This window comes from Lipophrys pholis (assembly GCF_963383615.2).
Source record: "Lipophrys pholis genome assembly, chromosome: 16".
Lineage (NCBI taxonomy): Eukaryota > Metazoa > Chordata > Actinopteri > Blenniiformes > Blenniidae > Lipophrys > Lipophrys pholis.
The window spans coordinates 18,547,474-18,572,715 of record NC_137634.1 but is presented as its reverse complement, the minus strand read 5'-3'; the positions used below and the strand labels follow the sequence as shown (position 1 = coordinate 18,572,715).

The window sequence follows — 25,242 nt, the reverse complement described above, 5'->3', positions numbered from 1 at the left end:
CTGACAGACCAAAACAACCTCATTGCATCGTGTATGTGAAATACCTTCAGCTCGGGATACAACTTAACAACTTAACCTCCACCTCTTGCTTCAAATATGATGAATCTTTAATGATTCTTAAGGGGAGACGAGCTCACCTGTTGTAGGATACAGGGGAGGAAAATAAAAATAGCATGGTATAGGGAGGTTCCTTTAATGAAAAAAGTAAAATACATTGTTGAGTTTTTTGATTATCATTTGGACACTAGCATTTTTAAAACAAAAACAATGTGCCATCCTCTTTGCCTGAGAGAATGTACTGCAGAGTAGTCTAATATACTGTATTATCATATTCCTACTAGATTAAGGTACTTTACTGTCTAGACATTTGCTTCAAAAATGCAGCAAGCTGCCAGTTGGACCTTAGAGGAAGGATAAAAGTGACTGGAACAGGATGTGAGGACTCTGTAGATTCCTGTGCAGCTCTTGTTCTCAGCTTTGCCGGTGGATGGCGAGCAAATATCGATGCTGTGTGAGAAATTATAACGTCCTCGTATGGATTTCTGCTCAGATTTTCTGTTGTGTTTATCCCAGCTTATCGCTTTTCCACTTGTATTTGGCAAACTACTGCAATGGTCCCGATATATCTCCTTGGCTCGAGGGGGCCACCTACAATATCTTCCACTTTTTTTCCCCAAAGATTCTTTCAAGATCATTTCCGGTGAGTCCATAAATAATGACATTAAAATATTTCACCAGCGTGTGCACAGATGCTTGTTTAGGATGAGTATTCATCTTTATCGGAATGGCCGTGGGCATTTTAAGCAAATCTTCAAAGCTGTGGGAAGGTCAGGCGAAAAGCTAAAGATGACTTTACTGAAGGACTACTGGAAGCACAGTGTGCAGCTTCAACCATCAAGGATCGTTGAACTTAAGTTGCCCATAAAGTCTGTGCTTTATGGTGCTTTTCAATTCAAGGGAAATGTAGCTTGTCCTCAAAAAGACATTGTGCAATGTTGTCACACTGTGTTAGATCCTAACTCTTCTATTGAAAAGTAGTGGTTTCAAGCCTTTTTATGTGGATCAGATTTGCACTCAGCAAATGCAGAAAAAGAAAATCAAGTACTGTCGTTCACAAACTCTCAGCTGCATCGCATTTGTATGCACATTTGATACAGCATGAACTGCTGTGCACTTCAGATAATTTCAGTGGCATTTTAAAGGTACAAGGGCCTCCGATGGAGCTTGTTGTTCTTTACTCTGAGCCACCAGAGGCTCAATTAGCAGCTAAAAATAAAAAGCCTCTTCAAAACTGAAAACACAACAGGGATTCTCCGAACTTACAACTCGATGGGTATTTTTTTGTTTTATTACTTGGGTGACAGATTTTTCATCCAGTCACACTGTAGAAACCGTGTGCTTGCAATGCCTCACATGCTGAGTCCTCTCCTTTATTCACTTGGATTTCAGATTTTCAAATGGAAGCTTCAGAAGTTACGTTTCTGCTTCTTCAGCGCATTTTCCCCCGAAGCCGTTGCCTTTTTTCTTTTGTTTTTTCAGGAATTTATTCGGAGCTGTCATTGTGAATTCAGACTATGTTTACAGTTTCATTCTTGACTGGTGATCCTGCTTTAGATGGTCTATAAACTGAGTTGCATCTGTCAATTATTACTGATGTCGAAAGCAATGTGTGCAGCTGTTTTCTCCCTGTTTGATTGAATACACAATTATGTGGTCAAACGTCCATCTGCTGACATGTTAGTGCCTGCCTGTGCTTTGTCCATTCTCAGTCAGAAGTTCTTCATTCTTGAATTAATATATATCTCAAAGTGCCTTTATCCACTTTGACCACATTTACAATAATGACAAACCAATTGTGGCCAACAAGTATTCTTACAAAAATAATGTTTTTCTATATTTGCTTTGTATATAACAAACCTTAATAACCTAAAATGGTTTAACAGACGTGGTTTTTAACATAAAACAAATCAAAAGAGTTTTTAAAAGACCTTTTACTTCAGGAGAATGCTGTTACAAACATATCTTTTTAAATCTGTAATCACTGTAAAAATGTCCCAGCAGACCATAAGCTGCTAAGAAGGACACTGTAGGATGTTTGAGCTGAAAGGGGTAAAGCTGGTTACTCATTTAAAAAGCATGAATGTCAGAGGTCTCCACGGGCATTAAAGTCTCTGCTAATTACTGAAGTGAAAAGAGAATCAACTCGCTTCTTATTCGCCTTTCACTTACCCGCTGTCTTTAAATGTGCCCTCTTTGGACTTTTGAAGTCAGAAACGTAAGACATCATCGTGAGATGTGGGGACTCTAAAATGGACCATTGATTTTATGGCAGTTTGTTAAATTCCAGGATGAGAAACCTGCACTTAACTTAAGAAGTAAACAATAAAGTTTCCAATACCCTGGAGAATATGGACTGGGAGTCATGACACTCTGGAGGCTGCCATTTTGGTTCTTGTTCATCACTCTCACATGTGGATAAGAACTATTTACTACGACTGTAGTGCACATGGGCAGTGGAAGCATTTTTCGACAAAGATGTGTTTTGCCCCGTTTCCCAGGAGACAGAGTCGGAGCATTTTCGACGATTTCAAAAAGGTTTTCCAGTGGACACCCGAAACGCAACAAAAGTTTCCATTTTCACTTGAAAACACTGTCATGTAAACAGTATGTAAAGTATGACATACTTTGCGTGGGATGGCATGGCTTGGTTGGAAGAGCAGTCATCGCCTAATCGGAAGGTTGCAGGTTTGATTCCCACCTCCACCTGTCTCTGTGCCGATGGGTCTTTGGGCAAGACACTGAATAACAACATGCTTCCATTGGAGTGACAGCGCTTTGCATGGCTGTTGAAAAGCACTAAATAAGTGAAGTTCATTTCCCATTTACTTTCAGATTATACCAAAAAACATTGCCAGCAGAAATATGTTCTATGTTCATATTCGAGTAAATGTATCTTTTAATGCTTGTCTATAGTTGGTTTTAAATATATTTAGATTAATTTTTCTAAATACCATCATAGCTATTCTGCAAGTACCACCACAAACACAAATGCAATAGTTTTTCTTTTTTTTTTTATAATGGAGTGAACAAGGGTTTCTACATAAAAATCTAATATTAAATTTATACAATGTCCTTGTATACCCAGGCGAAAAAAAAGTATACTTTAGCACACTAAATTTAAATACACTTAGTATACTTCACAAGTATATATTATTAGTGTACTCAAGTGTGTTGTTTTCGAGCATTTTAAAAATGTACTTAGTATACTAATGATATATCATTAGTGCTACTTAAGACGTACTAAAATAGATCTTAGTGTACTTAAGTGTACTATTTTGAGACACCATTAAGATCAACTTAAATATACTTAAGTATAACTTTCTGTACTAATGCTGTACTTATTTAAAATGTTCTTTAATTGAACTGAAAGTATACTTTAAACCACTTTTAAGATTACCGTGAGTAAATTTAAAATATACTTGAAATGTATTTCTAATATAATAAAAATGTGTTGCCATTGCATTTGAAATATGTTAACAAAAAGTTTTTTTAAAGTTATACTTAAGTATATTTAAGTTGATCTTAATGGTGTCTCAAAATAGTACACTTAAGTACACTAAGTTCTATTTTAGTGCATCTTAAGTAGCACTAATGATATATCATTAGTATACTAAGTACATTTTTAAAATACTCGAAAACAACACACTTGAGTACACTAATAATATATGCATGTGAAGTATACTACATGTACTTCAATAAAATACACTTCAATACTACACAGAAAGTATACATTTTTTAAACTTCATTTCAAGTAAACATAAAAAATAACAACATACTTGCAAGTACAAAAAAGTTTATTTTTAACATGTACAGTTTAATGTTGGTACATCTAAACAACATTTTCAAACAGTCTGTCTCCATTGTGACATTTGTATTCAACAGGCAACTCCTTTTAGGAACACTCTGAACCAAGATATCTGGCGTAAACCAAATAATGAAGATGAAACTCTTTTCTATGTGAACATTTGGAGTTCAAACAAGTTTAAAGAAACTATATCCACAAACAAAACAAAAAATTCAAACACTCAAAATTCAAACAGCAGTTACAACACTGTTGTAATTGCTTACTGTTTCTTTTTGAACACAAAATTCTCATTGTTACATTTTCTCCGAATCACTGCTCTCACATCAGACACAGTTGTCCCTTGAAATTCAGCAATGACTGTATCTGTATAAAAATAGAAGAGAAAAAATAAAATGGTATTACAAATCATGCTTTTCCAGAGTTATCACGTTAGCGAGAAGGGGCGTGGATACACAAGGACAACTTCAAACATGTTGCTTCTGGCTATGGCCGAGTAATGGGTGGCGGCATAAGAACAAAACGTTATCAAGGGAAATAGATTTAACCAATACTTACCAATAAGGGCACTCAGCTTTTCTGGATGGAGCTGCTCCTTCGATGTTCCACCATGCAATGATTTTCCTGTCAGAGATGAGGATGCCAACACATCCCGACCAAAGATGAGCATGGCTAAATCCTGTGTGAACAGGGACATTCTTGTTCGGTTTAGTCTTTGGAAACTGCTTTTGCTGACCTGCACCCCTGTGTTGCCCAGGAAAATCTGTGTCCAGGAAATAAAAAAAATTCAGTTATTACAAATGGCCCTCGGAATATGTTTCTGGAATGCAAGACTAAGCAGAACTACTGAATGGCAGATAAAGATAAAGTTTGAATTCCTGCATTTCTTAAATGACTTAAAATATCATTTCTGAACACCTACATGATGAAATGGAAAATATAGTATTAGGTATTACTACAGAAAAAAAACTGCTAATAGTCAAGTAGTTTACAACAATTTTAAAGGACACAACTAAAGGAATGTGAAAACCTTTTCCGTAAAGCATTAAAATGTAATGCTACGCTATTTACTGAAATAAACTTTCATTACAAAGTATCTAAATGTATTTATTCAATAAAATGTTTTCTGTAATAAAAGGCATCTTTTAGTGGAAATGGAAAACATACCATTTCTGTAGCAGGACTGGAAGAACCAGAACTCATACTGTCAGTGTCCATAGGTGGCATTCTCTTCATGGTTGCTATAAGATCTTTGACACACTTGACTAAGGCTGGTATTTCTGCATTAGGGGAAAAAACACAAGTCACAAGTATATGAGGGATTAGACTCCTATCGATACAATTACTGGCATAAAAAAAAAGAAAAAATCATTCTTTGTGTGAATACCTTTGAGAGCATCCATCACTTCCTGTTGCATGTCAACATTGGATGTTGATTGATCCATCAGGACACTCTCCTCTTCTTCACTTGGCCCTTGGCAGAGGTCCTGCATTAATAAAAATATCAGCAATGCTATGTTAATGTGACTCACTAGGAACCAAAACTGGAATTACTATCATGGAGGAGTTTGCTTCCATGAACCATTACATGTCCAGTTACCATCCATGTTCCTAAATAATAAATAATAATACTTTCATCTAAGAACAATTTCATCTTATTAGACAACTGTGAAATGTTACCACTTGAATATGAATTCTTGAACTATAAACAAAAACAGATTTTGTGAGGTCACAGTGGCCTAACTGGTTTTCAAAAGAGCCCAGATTAACATAGACAGTAATCCCCACCTTGTCCCAACATAAGAACAGAAATACCTCAGCATTCTATTGCTGTTCCAAAGGGAAATGTGCAATCATCTTTGTGAGAGAAAGCAGGAGAGATATTTTTAGATGTGGTACCAGTCTGCTCTCCAAGCTAACTTTTTTCAAACCAGGACCACTTGAGGGCCTAACGGGAAAAAAGCATCGGCAGCATAAAAAATTTAAAAGCGCCAATAAGATCTCCATTCAACACAACAGATTCACATTAACTCTATAACTGATAAACAATTTGGCTTATTGGTAAGTTTAAAAAAAAGCTGGAGGTTGCGCCTCTGAAATAACTCTGGACCAAGATTATTAAATGGTAGCCTAACATGTGGCTTTGAGGGACAGAGAGAGATCACTGTGGAGTTGAAACCTTCCACACAGAAGCAGTGCAGTGAGATAGAAGTGCTATATGACTCTAAATAGACATGGAGGTCAATTCACACTAGACAGGTTTGTTTAGGCAAACAACCACATAGGAGTAGTTTTAGTTTCCTTTCTTACATTTTGTATGTACTTACAGTTGATCCTGTAGCCTGAGGTGGGTCAAATAAATCCACATTGGTGTCTATGTGTGTTTCATCGTCTTCACTTGTCAATGGGGTGGAGGTTGTTGGAGTTCTTCTCAGCAGTGAGGATTTCAGTTGGGAAAGGACTCTGTCTCTTGCAGCCTTTGCCAGCTTTGGTTTCTAAAACAAAGGGCAGAAAAAGTGAATGTTTAAACTGAAAATGCAAGAGAGGGGTAAATGTTCATCTTTAGATGTTTGTAGAATCGATCAACTACTGTACAGGATATTAGGTAGTGTGAGACTATATTTCACCAGTGGAACAATACTCACATATTGTTAGGCTAAAATGTAGCTTTGCAATACGTCTTCAAGTTCAATTTCATTAATTTTATCTTTTCTTATCCTACAAAGTGTCATGCTTTGTAGTTTTTGTAATTATTAGACAGTGTACAATACTTCAAAACTAACACAGCTGGAGTGCCATCATCCACTTCTGCAACATGCACTGCTATCAAACCTAAAGCTGTAATATTTTAAAAGATGTCATATCCAGCCACAATATTCCATTAATTCTTTAAATACTCACATTTTTTGGAAGAACTTGTGGGTCAATCTGTGTTTCATCTTCATCTGAAGAGAAACTGGAAGTTGTAGTCGCTGTTTTTCTCTGCACCGAACAGAAAGGATGTATTACATGACAACAGTATATGAACTATACCACAGATGCTTTCTGATGAACACATTTTTTTTTAGAAAAAACATTTAAACTATAAAACATCATAGTTTTACAGTGCCATACATTCTTTACAGAGTTTGTGTGTGTGACATGAACCTCTTCTTCTCTTTCATCTTTGCAGTCAGCAAGAGAAACTAAATGTTTTACTAGCTACTGAAGTGCATTTTGGAATATTCAAATAGATACAGATACATTTTCATCACTCAAGGTCCTATAGTTTCAGAAACAAATAATTCAGTGGGTGACATTCACTTCATATTATTATTTGTCATAAACAAGATGGTAGACAAGATATTAAAAGCATAACAAACCTGCAAATAGAGATTTCAAGTGAATCAAGAATTTGGTAACTATGATAAGAAATGGAGCAGCAATTTAATCCTACAGGTTATTTAATCTGATATGAAATGCAAAGCGAGGAAGGAGGACAAAAGCAAAAACCAATCGCTGTGGCAAGTGCTAGAGCAGCAACAGGTCATTCACAAACATGTAGTGACAAGTGATGAAACTGCAAACTATCTTCTCACTGCTGCCACTGCTGTGTATGAGTGTAAAAGACAGCAGCTGAGAGCAATATTAGTCAGCAATCTGCATTACTACTCAGTATATTACATACACTGAATATGCACATGTGCGTGTTTGCAACATATTGTGAGTTCTACCACAAAGTTGATATATTTTATTTTCATATTACCGGTAATAGGATGATGAGGGTGTTTTTGCAGTAGATTCACCTTTGTTATAAACATATTTGAATGTTATATCTATCTACAAAATATCTGGTATTGTGGTGTCCCTAGTGTATTTTCTATATAAACTACCAACACAAGCAAAACCACCTTTGATTTATTTCCACCATGTGTTGTGGTACAAGGTGAGGTCCTTCTCCTTGCATTGGCCACGTGCCAGATGTCCTCATTCTTCAGAAAGGCTGCTTTTCTTTCCATCAACTCTTTGTAGTTGTCTGTAACATCAACCATATCAGAAAAAAATTTCAAGACCATTTTTTTTCCGTCATTGGCTGTACATTGTTACATGTACAACAAATGCACAGCGGCTAATAAAATATTTACACAGAAAAGGTAACTGGAAGTCTTCTTATAAACATAGTTACATTACATATAAGGTTAACCCAAAAATATTAGCATGAGCTCTTTATCATCACTAACACGTGTGCATTTATGGTTAGCACCACAAAAACGTCTGCTAAACATTCTTTAAACGAAATATTCAACAATACAAACCTCCGAGCAGAAGCAGTTTGGCGGCCACCTTGTTTTGAGGCGCTTTCCTCGTGGACCAGCACACTTCCATCCAGCCGTCTTCACTCGAGAGGTCCGGCCGTTTTAAAACCTGAACCAGCTGCTGTCTGTACTGACGTGACACAATGTCAATACTTTCCACGTGAATTGTGTTGTCCCTAAAATAAAACATCCCAAACTTGAACTGTGCCATGATTGTACTATGACTCCAGGACGACGTTTCTTTCTGCATCAGCCAATCAGTGGCAGCACTGCGCGTGCGCGACGAGTACTTCGGGGTCAATTTGAAAATGTCCACATGCAAATTTTCTAAATATTTGACTGTGAAAATATTAATAGTCTGCCAGACAAAGACTGTACATTCTTTCCAAAAATTTACAAGAGTAATTAATAAAATAAGTATTTGTGAACATTGTAGATGTCCATCCACGCATGCGCGCATACTGTATTGTGATAGGCTCCACTTGCCGCTCGCGCCTTCTGCAATTTACCGGGTTAGAGCCGACGGGTAAACAGTAAAACCGCCGCAGACATGGCACCCAAAAGACATTACAAAGAATATCTGCTGAATGAATCAAGCCAACCTTCAAAAGCAAGCAAATACAGACGGATAGCAAAGGAAAAAGAGGTATTTAATCTTTCACATTAATTTTATCATCAACAGCAGTGATTATATGTGCATGATTATAGAAGAAGATTACTAGTTTTTAACTTTAAACACAATGATTGTTTTGTCCATTGCAGAATATTTTAAACTGCAGAGGAAATTATAAGAAATACCTCAGTTATGCATCCTGCAACAACAGAGAGATCTTGAAAAAGGTAAACCACTTTTTTCGTTCACACAATGAATTGTAGATCGTGTTACATGCAAGTTGACATTGCAACTGCACGCTCTAGATTCCACTTTCAAATAACGGTGAACCAACATCCTCTCTGGAGGGATACACAGGAGACATTCCCACAACTAACAAACAGGTAAAAAAAACAACATAAAATAAATAATAAAAAATAGACTGTAAGTATTAAGTAAAAACCGTGATTATTTTGTTTAATGCTTCCATTCTGAAATACACATAAGCAAATTACCTATTACTTTCCTTAAAAGTTTTCATTCATTCAGAATTGTATTGGTAATGTTTATTTTATCCTAAATGTTTACAGTATGATAGTTTAATACATATGTGCTTGTTCATGACCAGAATGATCCAGAAGTGGGCCTTCTTACAGAAGGAGCAAGCAGTCAGTCATCAGAAGAGTGTTCAAGAGGAAACCGTCTTGTTGGTCCAATAAGAGAGCATCTGCATCAGGACAGACCAAACAGAGATTCATCAGAGGTAGGTGTTTTTTCTTAAAATGAGACACAAAAATACATTGTTGTCATTAATGCTTACCTTGTGAATTTCCATGTATATTATATCTTCATTATTGTGCAGCCTGCCAGCGAGGGAGCATGCAGACAGTCCCACCCAGTGCTAGAATTGCCCCCCTCCACATATTCACAATGCACTTCTCACACAAGTGAGGATCAACAAGGCATGCAAGTTGGAACAAAAGCACAGGTACTGTAGATACAAGTTACTAGTTTCCTTTTTTATGCTTAAAATAATCATTTTAACCAATACAGAAAATGTTAATATAGTAGTTTTTATTTTTTTAACCCTCTGGTGCATAGCGGTCACTTCAGTGGACAGCTACTAAAAAAAAGTTTAACATATTTATTCATGTCCTGAGAAGGATAATAACATTTGAGAAAAAAATCTTGACCAGGGTTTTATTAATTCATGCATCAGAGGGTTAAGCTGTGACATATACCTTCCCTTAATTAATACGGGTCTTCAGTATGTGAAATTGCAGTCACCATTTTCCTGGATATTATCCATATATTGGATGTTCAATGCAAAGATTCTGCAGATTTGGATTCATTTGTTTGATTTGACTTAAATCTGGTGTTTTATTCCACCAATCCAACAATTTAGTATTTATGAAGCATTATTATTCAGTTTTGGTTCAATGTTTGAACTCACTGTTTTGGTAGAAACAGATGTCCTGTCTTGTATCCACCCAAGGATTAGAGCTTTTCAGTAGCCTTGTGTCTGATTTGTTTGTAGAGTTCCTTTGTTTTCTTGGTTTGAGTAAGGAGATAAACATTTTGTAGAGTAACTGAATTCCACTCCCTTACTGCTACAATTTTACTTAAAGCTAGTGTGTATCCCATTTGAATAACTCTCCCTGCTAACTACCCCATAAGGCAACATAGTACACTTTCTAAATGAAAAAACTACCAGAAGGCTTGTAGTATTATACCACTTGCCTTTTGAAGCACTAGTATTGTTTTGTATGTCAAAAAAGGAAATGAAATGATTTATGCTTATATATATATATATATATATATCTTGTCAGGGCATGTTAGAGAAGCAACCAGAATCCAATGTGTCTGCTACTCCACCTGATCAGCAAGAGACGCCAAACCCACAGGTTATTAGCATTTATTATTGTACAGTATGTTTTCTCTTGTTCAGTGCAAATGAATTTAACAAGTTTCTTTCTGTTCCATTTTATATCTTCACAGGTAGATACTTTTTTGTTGGATGGAGATGATCCAGTGTATCCCGGAGCTCCACTGACAAAGGGACAAAGTTTAATCTTACTGATGTCTTATGTACTAAGGCACAATCTGACAGGTGTGTCACTGGAACATCTACTGAAGATTTTCAATGAACATTTCCCTGGAATGGTACCAGTAACCGCATACCTTTTTCACAAAGCTTATGGACAATATGGAAATTATGTCCCCCATTTTTACTGTCCAGCATGTGAAAACTACTTAGGGGTAAATAATACCAGTGAACTACAGTGTGGTGCTTGTAATGCAGTAACTGATTCAGAGAGCTGTCTCAAAAGTGGGTGTTTCTTTCTAGTGCTTAGTTTGGCTTCACAGATCAAAGCATTGCTTGAACAAAACCAAAGTTTAAAAAAAGACTGGCAAATTGCAGATGTCATTTCAGATATTCAGTGTGGAGAAGAATACCAGAAACTAAAGGAATCAGGTGAATTAGGTGAGGATGACGTATCTTTAATTTGGAACTGTGATGGAATTCCAGTTTTCAGGAGTTCAAAGTATCAAATTTGGCCAATTCAGTGCCAGGTTATAGAACTTGAACCTAAAGAACGCAAGGCAAATATCTGTCTTCCTTGTCTCTGGTTTGGCGAGAAGAAGCCAAACATCTTAACATTTTTTAAGCCATTTGTTGATGAACTACTAATGCTAGAAAAAAATGGCATTAAATGGAAGGACTCAGCAAATGTACAACATGTCTCCAAAGTGTATGCGCTGATATGCAGTTCAGATTCAGTTGCTCGCCCACTTCTAAGAAACACCAAACAGTTTAATGGCTTTTATGGATGTGATTTTTGTTACCATGTTGGTGGTGGTCCTTACACAAACAAAGGCCCAAAACCACATCTTAGAACTGAAGCTGAGCATTTTGATCACGCAATGGCTGCAACACCAGACAGTCCTGTAATGGGAGTAAAAGGACCTTCCCCATTAATGAAACTCACAAAATTTCAAATGATAAATGGATTTATTCCAGAGTATCAGCACTGTGTCTGCCTTGGTGTGACAAGACAACTAGCAAAACTGTGGTTTGACTCAAGAAATCATGACAAAGCCTGGTACATAGGAGGAAAATCAGACCACATTGACAAAGAGCTCTTTGCAATTCAACCTCCTGTTGAGATAACAAGAGTACCACGATCTGTAGCAGACAGAAAATATTGGAAAGCATCAGAGTGGAGGTCATTCCTGTTATTCTATGCCCTGCCTTTACTGAATGGGGTCTTGCTAAAGAAGTTCTGGAGCCACCTTTTTTTGTTTGTGTTTGCAATGCACATTCTTTTGGGAGAAACGGTGAAACGGTGTGATATTGAAGTAGCTGAAAGAGCTCTCCAAAAGTTCTCACTGCAGTTTGAGAAGTTATATGGTGTATCAAATATGACGTTTAATGTCCATCTTCTGACACACCTTGCAGCAAGTGTTAGGAACTGGGGACCTCTGTGGGCCACATCAACCTTTTCCTTTGAATCGTTTAATGGCACTCTGTTGCAGTACTTCCGTGGGACAACACATGTTCCAGAGCAAATAGTTAAAAGATTTCTTTGCGGCAGGAATATAACACAAAAAGCAGAAAAGTACATGGTAGATGCTAATGAAGGGGTTAAACACATTTTTTCACATCTCCTAAACAGCAATGTATCGAGTACTAATTCAGCTAGCCTTAATGAAAATGTCAGGGTTTTTGGAAATCCCTGTCCTAGCAAACTGTCAGCATTAGACAAACTTGCTATCAAAGACTTATTAGGTGTTACAGTCAAACACTGTGTTTGTTATTATCGTTTCATTATAAAAGGCATACTGTATCATTCCAGTAGTAACAGAAGTCTAAAAAAAAGGATCAACTCAACAGTGGAATTACAGGATGGAAAATTCTGTAGAATTATTTGCATGGTAGTATTCAGAGCAGGCGATTTATCATTGCATTGTGTATTGGTAAAGGAGCTTGTGAAGACTGGTGGACAGCTCTGCAAAGACAGTCAACTGAACATTGCTTCGACTTTTATGTCTGAGGTGTCAGAATCCAGGGATGTTCATGCGGTGCTCCCTGACCAGTTTCACAGAAAATGTGTTTTGATCCAATCAAGAGACAAAGTTTATGTTATTCCTCTACCGAATAATGTAGAGAGAGATTAAATAGTTGCTGAAAACGTTTGAGAAAAAATGCTGTAAACACATTTAAATAGGGATTAAATATCAGTGTATTATAGGCGTGCCTTAAAACTACTGGACTACCTCCAGAAACAGCAACTTCAGTGTATTATATCTCCTGTAAAAATGTGTTCTTTGTGTGCTTGTCCATGTATGCTTAAAGTCATGCTGTAATAGTATAACTGTTGTGGTAAAGCAAAAGACAAACAAAATCATAAGGGTGAATACTTTTGCAAGGCCTTAATATGTTGTGATTAAACAGACTGCTTTCCAACAAAATCAAAGACTTTCAAAAGATGAATTTTTCAGGCAAGCTGCAAAGCAAATCTCCTGTTATTGACACAGGTAAACATGTTCTGAAGGGATAATGTGTTTTTTTGTTTACTGCCAAATGTAAGTGAAACAATTGAAGCTTTGGAATATGTACTTTCCATGTGATGACAAGAAATAAAAACAAAGAAAAATCAAGGTTATACTGTTGTTTTATTGGAAATACTGATGAGTGTGCTGCATTATATAAAAACAAATGATCATTTGAAACTATACTTCTTAAAAGGATGCCAAAAATTTACTTGATTAAAAGTAGATGCAAATGCACTAAAATTAAACTTATATTAGAATCATTCAAAGTACTGTATAAATAAATGTACTTATCAAACACTTATGTATTAGGTAGTTGTAGTATATTTTATAAGAATATACTTAATATAAATTTAAGTATTAGTACTAAGTAGTGTACTTCATCTAAGTAAACTGAAGTACTACTGAGGGAATAATATACTTGTAATTAGTACATTTATAATATATTATTGGTTTACTTAATTTTAACACACAAAATCATAATGTACTTGAAATGTACTTTCGAGAAATTAAGTACATTTTTAGTATATTAAAGTGTATTCTTTTTTCGCCTGGGTATATTGGCTCACATAATAAAAGGAAAACTAAAGGTAAACAAGTCGAATTTTTTTGTGTAGTGTGTGTGTGTATGCGTGTGTGTGTGTCGGTGGTGTAAATGTGCTCATGCATACTCAGTCATTCCGGTGCATTTGGGATTCTATTCATCATCGACTCGTGATGATTGTAGATTGGAGTATCTTGACAGTCAGGCTCGGTAATTAATCCCAGTTTATACTGAGTGTCTTGGCTCAAAGAAGAAGTTATGCAACCATCCCTCTGTTACGCTGCACACAGTGTTCCTGAGCCCATCAGATTACATTTGAGCTGTTAATGAGAGGTAAGGGAGAAAACCTGCATTCTGGGTTGTTATATGCAGATAAACACATGTCATTAGGACAATCAGAGGCATGGGAAAATATCAATGAATCCTTCAAAAGTTCACGAACGCTGTCCGTCCCTTCCTCCGACCCTCAATGCTCAGGCGTGAAGAGTAGTCTGAATTAAAGTGAAAGGTCAAAGTATTTTCTGGATGACATTTTACATCTCAGCGTGCATCATTGATTGAACAGTTCAAAAGTCATTAAATGTCATCTTTAATGAAGTCTGTAGTTTATGATGTGACACGATGGCTTCTTTGGTATCAACACTTGTTTTTCTTTTTCTTTTTTTTAGGTTCGTTTAAAAAGAAGTGCTAATCAAAGCCAATACAGGACTCACATTTGGTGGCGAATGCTCGTTTTCTGACGGTAAGATATTTTCTTCAAAGGCATCCCCACACAGCTGGAGTTTTCCTTACATGCTTTGACATGTGAAGTATTTTTTCATCTTCATATCAGGTTTATTGTATATCTGCACATGTCACATCATGTCACACAACATCTCAAATCACCTCACAGTGAGTTATTTGTATCATATACTGTAAGGAACAATAATTCAGTGCAGAGTAATTAAGCACACACACACACACACACACACACACACACACACACACACACACACACACACACCATTGTGTTTGGTTCAAACTGCATTGCCGCAAGTTGAGAAATTTGTTATAAATTATGAAAATATAGCTTATGGGCTTGTAATTCATGTGGCAGCTATGTGTTTTCTGGTTGATTACACAGCGGCACGTCTCGTTTTGTTGACCCCATGGGAGCTTTGAGGGGGTTATAATTGAATTTATATGCATCTCGTGCATTAGTGAGAATACAACGGCACAGACGACGTGTTATCCTGCGCCTCTGTGTGCACAGTTGATGTAGTTTTAATAGTTTTCCAATGCATCAGTAGAGTCACTGATGTGTTAATTAACACATATGTTGAGTTTGATGCCATTCTTAAGGCTAAAGAGCATGGATGATTCACAGATAATTGTGAGTAAATAATGATTCTATTTTTTGACTTGACAATAGAAGATGTGGTGTACCAGTATTTTAATATTCTAGATATCTCACAGTGATTAAATCATGCAGCAGAAGTCCTCAAAAGTGAGCCATGTGCAGACTACATTATTCATGCAGGACTCCCTGCACTCCCAGCTCTGCACTCACTGAAGAGCTTGTACCTCAGCTGATGAAAGGGCTGGCGATGATGGCACGGTGCTGCGGTACATTGCAGACGGTTGTGTAATAATCAGAGGGATTCACTGACTGCCCTCTGCAGCTGCCACCCTGCCCAGTGGAGGGAGAGCTGCCAGTGCAGGGGTCCGTCAGCCAACTGCCTCTCTGCTTCCCTTTCCTAGAACCAGACTGTTATTCCTATATTTGAGAAATGCCTCATTACATGACAATATTTCTCCGGTGGGTTATATCATGCTTCAACTAACATGTTTAACAGTTTATCTAAAAAAAGAGGTTTAAAAGCCGCCCCGGGCTGTAAAATTTCATGTCTCAACATTACATCGCCAGTGCAATAGTATATTTCACACAGAAATGTTTTGATCTGCTTTTTAAATACTTGTGGTGTGGTGTTGTGAGGACGCTGACAGCTCATCAGGCCAGGAGACGAGTGCAGTGCTACGACTGTAAAACCTCTCGAAAACATTTTGGGACAACTTGTATCAAAACTTGTGGATGTAATTTAAAAGTATTTTATTTGAGTTTGCTGTTATCATTCTGAATTATTCGGTGTAGTCATGAGAATATCTCCAGTCTGATCTTGGGGGAGTTTCTGAGTGAAGCTTGTCGGCTCTCGTGCATGTGCGGGTTAATTCAATTTGTTTTTCAGTCTATCAGTCCTCAACGCTCTAAAAACAAACAGCCACAGTCAGCCGGTGTCGGATCCAGTCCCTTTTGAAATGCTTTCCTCCTAAATAAATGAAAAACCCACTGAACCTCGGCTTGGTGGCGTTTAAAGCTTAACATAGATAAAAAGCATCTTTAGGTTACGCTGGAAGTCATTGCTGGAAACAATAAAGATCCGTGGCATTGGACTGTAACCTTAATGACCCCAAATTTTATTTTTGCAATTTTACACCAAATAAAATTTGTCTGTAGCCGTAAAACATACTGATTGTCTGAAATGAAGCAAAAAAAATTTAATAAATGCATTCATTTCATTTGATAGTTACAATTTAGGTTTAGCTACCTTTCTTTTTTTTGGTTATGTAGTGAATGTGATATATAATTTTTTCATTTTTGTTGCTTTATCCATTTAAAGCATCCTTATTATTTGAGCCATTATATTTATAGCAGCTGTGCATTTCCTATTTGTTAGTTTTAGCATTATCAGTAATTATTATTGTTCTTTTTTGACTGTTGTGATTCTATAATTTTAGCTGTTTTTCCAGGTTTTTCTTTCTTTAGTACTTTTTGCCATTTTTTTACCATCCATTTTTAGTAATTCCAGATACTTTGCCTTGAGATGAATTTAGTAAGATGAATAGACCATTTTTTTTCTTTGCTAACCAGGATGAACCTCTTGTCCATCAATATGCAAGTTAAACCAGAATTCACAAACATTTGTTAGAAGACACGAGTCAGAATTTTATATAAATAATTTATTCCATTGAATTAGTCTTTTGTAAATGAATTTTTTTATTTAATATTTCATTGTAGTTTAATGCATGTAATGACAGTGTGACATTATATTAAATGCAACCACCAGTATAGGCAGTAATAAAATGTTTCTGTGCTTATTGCATTATCACATGCACGTTGACTTGCTCGGGTAATTGTGATTGCAGCTGCAGCTGCATGAAATGTCTCAACATCTCAGCTGTAATTTGTAACTTATAATTAGTCACTCCTTTAATTATCTGTTGCTTAAAAGACATGGGGAATAAATGATTATAGTGAGTTTTGTCTAGCCTAATTCCAATAGTTAGATCGGTTTGTGTGTGCGTCCTGCAATTGTTGAGGGAACTGATTTTCTTTTCTTTTGACATCATTGTTTTTATCTGCGATTTTCAGTGTGTACACCTCATGTGTTTTTCAGTTTGTATTATCTATATAGATATATTATCTTAAATGCCATGAATTGAGCAAGTGTGCAGCACATTATTAATAAAAAAAAACCTCCTAACAGTTACAACAGTATCATCCTCCACAGAGTGATGATCAACCCCAGCCTCTGTCCTCTGAACTGAACGAAGTTCTTAAAATAAAGAAAACCAATTTACAGTTCCATGACAGTGAAACGTGTAGACTGTCACACATGACGCCCGGTCCATGAAAGAGCAGCAGTGAATTGTGGGACTTTATATTTAGCCAGCACCACACCAGGATTTTTTTCATAAGCTCTGATGTTTGAAGTGTAATTGTTCTAGAGACGACTGCTGCTTAGCAATCCGAGCTCCGCGGAATTTATTAAAATGGTCATACTCAACCCAGGGAGCATTGTGATATCGCACAAATCCCCTCCACATCACCCAATGTCCTTTGCTGGTGAGTTTCAAGTGGTTCAAATGGCACATATAATAAATGGAATAACTGCAGGAAGATGAGTTGCCACAGGAATATTACAGCTACAGCCAATAACACTGCTAATGATAATAATAATGAACCGGTACACACTGACAAATGCAACCATTTTATTGCAAAATTCCACAGCTATGTGCAATTCCCTTATGAAAAGGTCTTTTTTCATGACATGTATATTATATTGTGCAGAATTGATCAGTGCCCCTTTAATACAATAATCAAATATACATAAATGGCAAACAACTAATATATCATATGTACGAGATTCATATGAAATTTGTTTTGTGGTTGGATTCTTTGTACCGAGCTCTTCATTTCCAGTGTTTGTTGTTTTCTTTTCTGCAGTTTGACAAAATACGGAACAATAGAAAATATCTACATGTGCTGTTCACATAAGTCTCATTTGTGGGTCCCAAAGTAAATAGAGTCGCATTGGTTAAAAAGAAGTACAACATAATGAATGCCAGTATGTCAGTTACAGATAAATGTGTCTTAATTGTTCAAAATGTTGCTCCTTGTCCTAAAACCATATTCAGCATGCACGCTACTGAGTAAAAACACACTTGAGTACCTTCCATATACTTGTATCGCTCTGCAGTACAGTGTAGTGCCCAAAAATAATACATCATGAAAAAAGAAAAGAAAATAACTAAAAGTGGGGGTTCTGCAGCACTGATAAAACACAACATGCTTCGGTCATCATCAGTATGATGAGTTATTTTTATATAAAGTCAAACAAAGTAGGACATGTTTTCTAGTTGACTTTGTTAGTTTGGTATTCAGACACTTTTGTTTCTAATCTAAACCAAAAAAAAAAAAAAAAATGCAAACAATGAAATCAATATCGACTTAACACAAAACCTTATGTAACGAAATGATTGAGGGATTTCGTCGAGAAAACCTTCAATTTTAGAAAAAGTTCATTCGCACAGAGTTGAATTTACAAATGATATTTCAGTGTGATATTCTCTATTGCATGTGTATGCGTGTGTCAGTTTTTGGCACTTTTGAATGATGAAATCACTCCGTTACACTTCTTGTAACTACTGAACACTGATGATGACCAGTCTACATTGCTACTGACACACTGAAAGTCCCTACAGATGAGAGAGAGAGGGAGAGAGAGAGAGAGAGAGAGAGAGAGAGAGAGAGAGAGAGAGAGAGAGAAAGAGAGAGAGAGAGAGAGAGAGAGAGAGAGAGAACATTGTCGACAGGGTCACACTACTTAAGTGGCAGCTTCAGAAAGAACACAACAGGACCACCAGTAAGCACAAAAAGGGAAAGATCTGTAGGAGAAACCGTTGTAATGGGTTTGTATCATCACTGATGCGTTTTCATGGCAAACATCAACACAAAAGTAGACCCATGTGGGGGTGGAAAAAGCGAAAATATTAATTTCAGTAAGTAAATGTTCCTTCTTCTGGTGGCTTGGGAACTGTTTGTGTTCTTCTTTTTACCCTTTTTTTTTCTTTTTTCCTTTTAGTTAAAGTCTACTACTCGGAAGCTGCACGACAGGTAATGTTGCAAGTCACTAATTCAACAAATATAACAGTTCGACAGGCTTTCGTGAGAGTAGTGTACATTGACCACAACATAGAAAACACAAGATAAATAAGCTCAAGCTCCATCGACACATTGAACAAAAACGCATTGTTAATATAAGTGACAGCATTCTGTGTTTCTTTTTCAGGGGCTATATGAGCATAAAATGCGTTTTTCTTTCGACAAAATAAATAAATAAATACCATCAATGAATAAATAAATAAATACCCCAGCACCCCCGAGTATTCTACATGGTCAGTCCAGCATAATACATTAAGTATAATAATATACTGTATGATGATATACTGTAACAATGCTGAAATTACAAAATATATATACCCTTTTCAAAATCCCAAGGGCTTGGCAGCTGTTTTGTTCCATTTATAAGTTATGTACATAAATAGTGTGATTTACACTTGTTCCTTATGAGTTTACAAATCATTCTTGCAGCACTGATTGCATACAGGTAAAAACAGATCTGTACGGGGCATCTAGTTGGGTGTGCGTTGTGGTATCATACATAACATTTACAGGTCAGATGTTCTCTGCTCTATTGACACATTCAAGCAAATCTCAATGCAAAAAAAGAAAAAAAAGAAAAAAAAAATGATAACGGACTTTCTGCACAGCCCTGCGAAACGGTTGTCGCCATTTACATTAACACCGGGATTTCTGTCTTGAGATAAGGCTCACAAATATGTTCCTGGCTGGAGTTTGTCAATTAACATTTTTGATTCTTTATAAGCGTCGAAGAAAAACACGTTGAACGGGTTCTGTTGGAAAGCAAAGAGTTTGAAATACCCCACAGCTCAGTTCCTCTGTTTGAAGGTGAAAGTCAGCCTCTGGTTATGCAGCTGCAGCCATCACTCTGATAATGTAATGGGCGGGGGGGGGGGGGGGAGAAATGATAAATTTTTTTACATTTATTTTTTAAATCAGGACCTCTGCTTGGTTTTAGTACAGTTTCCCTTGTAACAGCTTATATAACCAAAACACAATTGCGGTGTGTCATTATGTAAATGTGCGCTTTTAACAGCAAATACAGGGAGGCATCAGGGGTCAGTGTCGTTTGTGTTTTAAGCTAATGGTTGGAGGAAAAAAAACAAAACAATCCAAAACATTATTCCAGTAATAGTTGATCATCCCACCTGTACGTCTTCAAACTTGAAAGGATAAACTATGTTTTTTTTCTTGAGATTTTTGGGAATTTTCATAGAAAAAAGTAGAACTAAAGCCTGAACGATAATCAACAGTGCTTGTTTTTTTTTTTTTGTGTGTGTTTTGTTTCCATAGCCAACAGTAGAAGACCATAAAATATGTTGATTTTTGGCCTGAAAGGTGCATGCAATAAATGTAAACCACTATGTATTAGTAAAATATTTACAGTGTCTGTACATTTGAGCAATGTCCATAAACAGCATCATTGCACTCCGACCACACAAAATCACAATGTAGAATTGTGCTAAATGGTTAGCCAAATAAACTGGTACAAATGAGCATAACCGAACAAAAAAGTAAACGTCACCGTCTAACTTAGCTTCAGTAAAGTGCTTTAGATTCTGCTGAAGAAATAAAGACATAGATAGAGGGGTTCACGTTTTTGATTCTGAAAGCGAATCGTACTGTTTTTAGATTTTTGTGTGTGTGTTTTGTGTTTCTGCCATTGTGGTTATTGTTTTTAGTCTAATTATGTTTACATGTTTCATGTACTACGGCGCAAAACAAGGTAAAATCTGCTTGTGGGTGTTTTACGTGAGTGGATTTTAATTTATTTCAATGTGTTGTGGAAAAGGCAAATTTTTCAAAAGATCCATTGATTAAAAACAATAAGAAGAAAAAAAAGAACAATAACCGACTCAGAATTGATGAAAAAACAAAAAAAAACAATTATGAAAGTCAAAAGTCAGGATTTAGTTGATCTCTCACACAAGGTTTCTTTTTTACAATATATCTATAAACATCTTCACACCTGGTAAATGTAATGCTACAACTTTTGCAGTGTCAGTCAAAGTTATCTGATAAAATAACTAAAACTTAAAGGGATTACAACAAAGAAAAAAAAAATAATGCTGAAAATCAATTCTCTGGGTATTTCTGTGGGTCCCCTCCTTCAAAAAAATGTCATTTGCTGGCACAGAGCTTATGTAGAATGCAATGGGCTGTATGATAAGGCTGGAAAGACACCCACGCCTAGAGATAGAGATAGGACACCCAGTAGACGAGGTTGAAGAGACCAAACGCAGTAGGGAAAAAGATGCGTGCATACGAGTCTATCTTGGCGATGCGGATGTGCAACCTGCCATGCCGCCAGGCTCCAGAGCGGCAGTCTTCGAAGCAGCAGAAGAAGCTGGTGCAGTCTTTTCCATCCAGACACTCGTAGCCGTACTCCTCGTCTCGCTCTTGCATGTGCGTGGCGTTGTTCATCTGGATGGCGGTAGCCGAACGTGGACGAATGTCCACCGTGGGTGTCTGCTTTTAACAGGAAAAAACAAACCCAAAAAAAAAAAACAGGACACAATTAGCCACCAGAGCCTCAGAGCCGTAATCAAGACTCCACTGACATAACAGGGGACCTCATTTAAGCACCTTTTTTTTTTTTTTTTTTTTTCTTTTTTCTGTCTCTCGCTTCATTTTCAGTCATTAATCAGCGAAATGTAATTTGCACCTTCGACTTGCCAATGGACCCTTTAACCCTTTTAATGTCAAGAAATACAAATAAACCCATAACTACCACCTGCGATAGTAATTGGTGAGGCTTCGAGTAACAAAGGGTCAATCCCTGTGGAGCCCACAATGCAAATTACACCTTTGGGTTGGGGTATAGTGGGTGGCTGAGGCAATCATGGTTAATTTTAGCACAATAGTTCATTTTTGCATCATCGAGAATGCTAAAATAAAGCTAGTGCCGGGCAAAGCCCTTCCAATTTCCTGTCCTCTCATGTTGTTATGTCACTCCTCCTGCATAGCTTTTACAAGTGCAGCAAAACAGCATCACAGACATGATGAATCATTTGTTCTAAAGAGATTTTAAGCAATGTTTCTAAATCCCGGTGAATCAAGAAAACGTCACAATTTTGGACCAGAATGGGTGCTGTAAGCATTCTTTTCTGAAACACATTTATGGAATACTGTATGTTGTAACTGGCTTATGACGCATGGGGAAGCTAAGCTGAGGGAGGAGCATGTGTTGGCAGATGTGAGGCACACAGCTCTTTCTGTCACTAAATGGGTTAAAATAAACCATTTATTTCCCCCCAATCTGTGCTCACCGCTGGAGGGCACATGCCTTTCATTTGTGGAGACTCCTAAAATAGGGCAGTGACATCAGTGACTCTGTGGTCCTGTCGTTCTAAAGGGAGACAATTAGTATTCAAATAGACCGTTTTCATCAGGTTTTTATCTTGAAATGCCATGCCACCTTTGCACAAATTAGAATTCAGGCTGTTTGGCAGATTAAATGCACTCCCTCTCCCCCCCTTTGGCAGAAATGGAAGATTCCTTGACCTTGCTGATAAACTAGGGTGTCAAGCTCATCGTTTAAAGAAACGACAGGAAGTTGAATGTACTCCAAAATTAAGCTTTTCAGAAAGTCATGTTGCTGCTTCCCCTCAAGAACGTGCCTGTGGTTCTAGTCTTATCTTCATGACACAGAATCAATAGGCTATAGATAATGAAACGGGCAGCCAGGATATAATTAACAACATATATTTACACGCTGCATTGTAAGAGAATAAGATCATTGAAATGAACTCATTTGGAATTGTGCAAAGAAAGAAAACACAATATATTAAATCTTCCATGTGCCTCAGTAATGTTTCTACCCCTTTTTGTTTGATTTGGAAAGGCATGCTTGCCGCAAATTATTAACTAAAAACGATTCCAGCTTGAGTGTTAAAAGAAGTTGCTTGCTGTAAGCATGCATCCTCAAACAAGCTCAAACAACTGTTCATTAAAATACACATTCCCCATGACTTTTCATGTTGCCCAGCACTAGTGCAGAAACCTGCTGTCCCTTTGAAAACGATACATAACCACAACAACACAACATACGGGCTAGCTTCAGCATTTTTTGTTCTTATCGACGGGCCGTATGTTAGGTGAATGGAAGGATTTGCAGAGCAGGTTATGGCTCAGTTCTCAAAGGGGATTGGTTGCACTGAAGGATGCGCGGTGGAAAGCTCAAGCAGAGGGAGCGTTAAACGGCATCCCGCCACATGGCCTGGTCAAGCTGGACTATGCTGAGTTGGTGTTAGCAAAGAAAATAAATTGGTAAATAAAAAAAAACAAAAGAAAACCATCACAGTGGCGTTGGCAGCTTTAACTGGCTGAAAGTAGACAACCGGTGAAGGAAGTTAAAATGTGGAAACACTCGGGATCATTACTGGATAACTCCAATCTGGCTGAATATCTGCTGCAAGTGTTTCCCTGCTGCGTTCGGATTTTTCAACACTATATTTAGACTTGTGTCTTAGTGCAAAGTCCTCATCATATATTGATGTGGATTGTGCGTTTGGTTAAATTTAGATCTTTGCGAGCTTTTACCCACCCTGGATGCATTTTCCGGGTGTTTTGAGATTATCATGTGCACCGGTTGTCTGTTTCAGTCTGTTAAGGCTCTGCTGACTCTGTAGGAAGCGTCAGGTTGAGAAGCCCAACAAACACACAGGTATAGATTTACTGGCAGGAGAAGGGGAAAGAAGAGGAAACTACTGAAGCGGCTGCTAGTTCACTGTGGTACCACAACGAAGAGTGAAACAGGACAGAGGGAGCCAGAATGAGTCCACACTGGGCCTGGACTAATACATTCTTCTGGACATGGGATGTGTGGGATGCTTATTTGAATTTTAAAAGCTGCACTAAGTATGTCTGGCTGGCTGCCTCCGCACTGTGCACTGCAGAGCGCCCCTTTTAAATGCTATCTCAGATATCCATTTAGTAACCGAGGAGGAGTACAGTAAGAATGCAGGTAGATAAAGAAGGAACAGAGAGAGGCGTATCTGCTGTAGAACAGACAGTAAAGCAGTGAGGTGCTAGGGGCTCGGAGAGCCAAAATGCAGCAGACACATGCAGTCAGACACAGGCAATATACCTTTGAGGAAAAGAGCCGGAGGAGCTTTTGTCCAGACAGGAGAAAAAAAAAAAGAATATATGGAATTGAAGAGAGTGACAAAAACAAAAAAAGAATATATGTAAACAGAGAACAAGAAAACAATAACCAGGAAACAAAACACAAAACACAGAGAGAATGTGTGAATATTACGAGTACTATACTGTCTGAATCAAAATGAAAAGAGAGGAAATATACTGCAGAGAGACATACATGTTACAGACAGACACATAGGGGGATGCATGGTGGGATATATGTATCTCACATGCTTCTTATGCCAGTATAAAAATATTACTGCAAAAGGGTAAAGATTAAATACAAACAACCCATAATTGAGAATACACACAGTCCTGGTGAGTGTGTTTTCATGTCATTAGCATTTTCATATAGATATGCAGATTTACACAATAATCATTTCAATATTTCCATGCAATTTGATACACAGTGTAGTAGTAATTCATTGCGTATTTCCTGAATATAAAGATTGAAATTACAGTATCAATACAGTATCATGTAATGAGTTTAAATCTTTACAAAGATACACATCACATTCAGTTAAAATGCTATTTGAACAACCACCCTGTCCACATACGGTTTCATGAAATCGTGTTATTTTCACATTTTCAGTCAAAGACCTCCTTGACTTGCATGGTTCCTTCCCCCCACCATCTTCGCCAGTTGTGCGGAGAACCTAGAAAAGCCCCTCTGAGATGGCAAACTGGCTTTACACCTGCTACTTCATTATCCAGCCGCTCGCCCATGACTCATCAGACCATGTGCAAAACTAGATCGTCCCACTTTCCCCCAAGTTCCAGTTCAATGCTCAT

At 37.2% G+C, this 25,242-nt stretch overlaps 1 protein-coding gene across 2 annotated transcripts in view; it reads right to left on the bottom strand.

The window, feature by feature from the left end:
- Window positions 1–19,247: 19,247 nt before the first annotated feature.
- The window catches only part of gabrg2 (gamma-aminobutyric acid type A receptor subunit gamma2), a 53,665-nt gene continuing 47,670 nt past the window's right edge, over window positions 19,248–25,242 (bottom strand). The window contains exons 9-10 of one of the 2 annotated variants that reach the window (XM_080482591.1): window positions 24,398–24,421; window positions 19,248–21,777 (exon numbers count right to left, since the gene is read on the bottom strand). In XM_080482591.1, coding sequence (XP_080338717.1) covers window positions 21,499–21,777; window positions 24,398–24,421 — 303 coding nt within the window. In that variant the 3' untranslated portion in view covers window positions 19,248–21,498. Of the gene's footprint in view, window positions 21,781–24,397; window positions 24,422–25,242 lie in introns of both variants that reach the window. The other variant, XM_080482590.1, reaches the window with a different exon arrangement.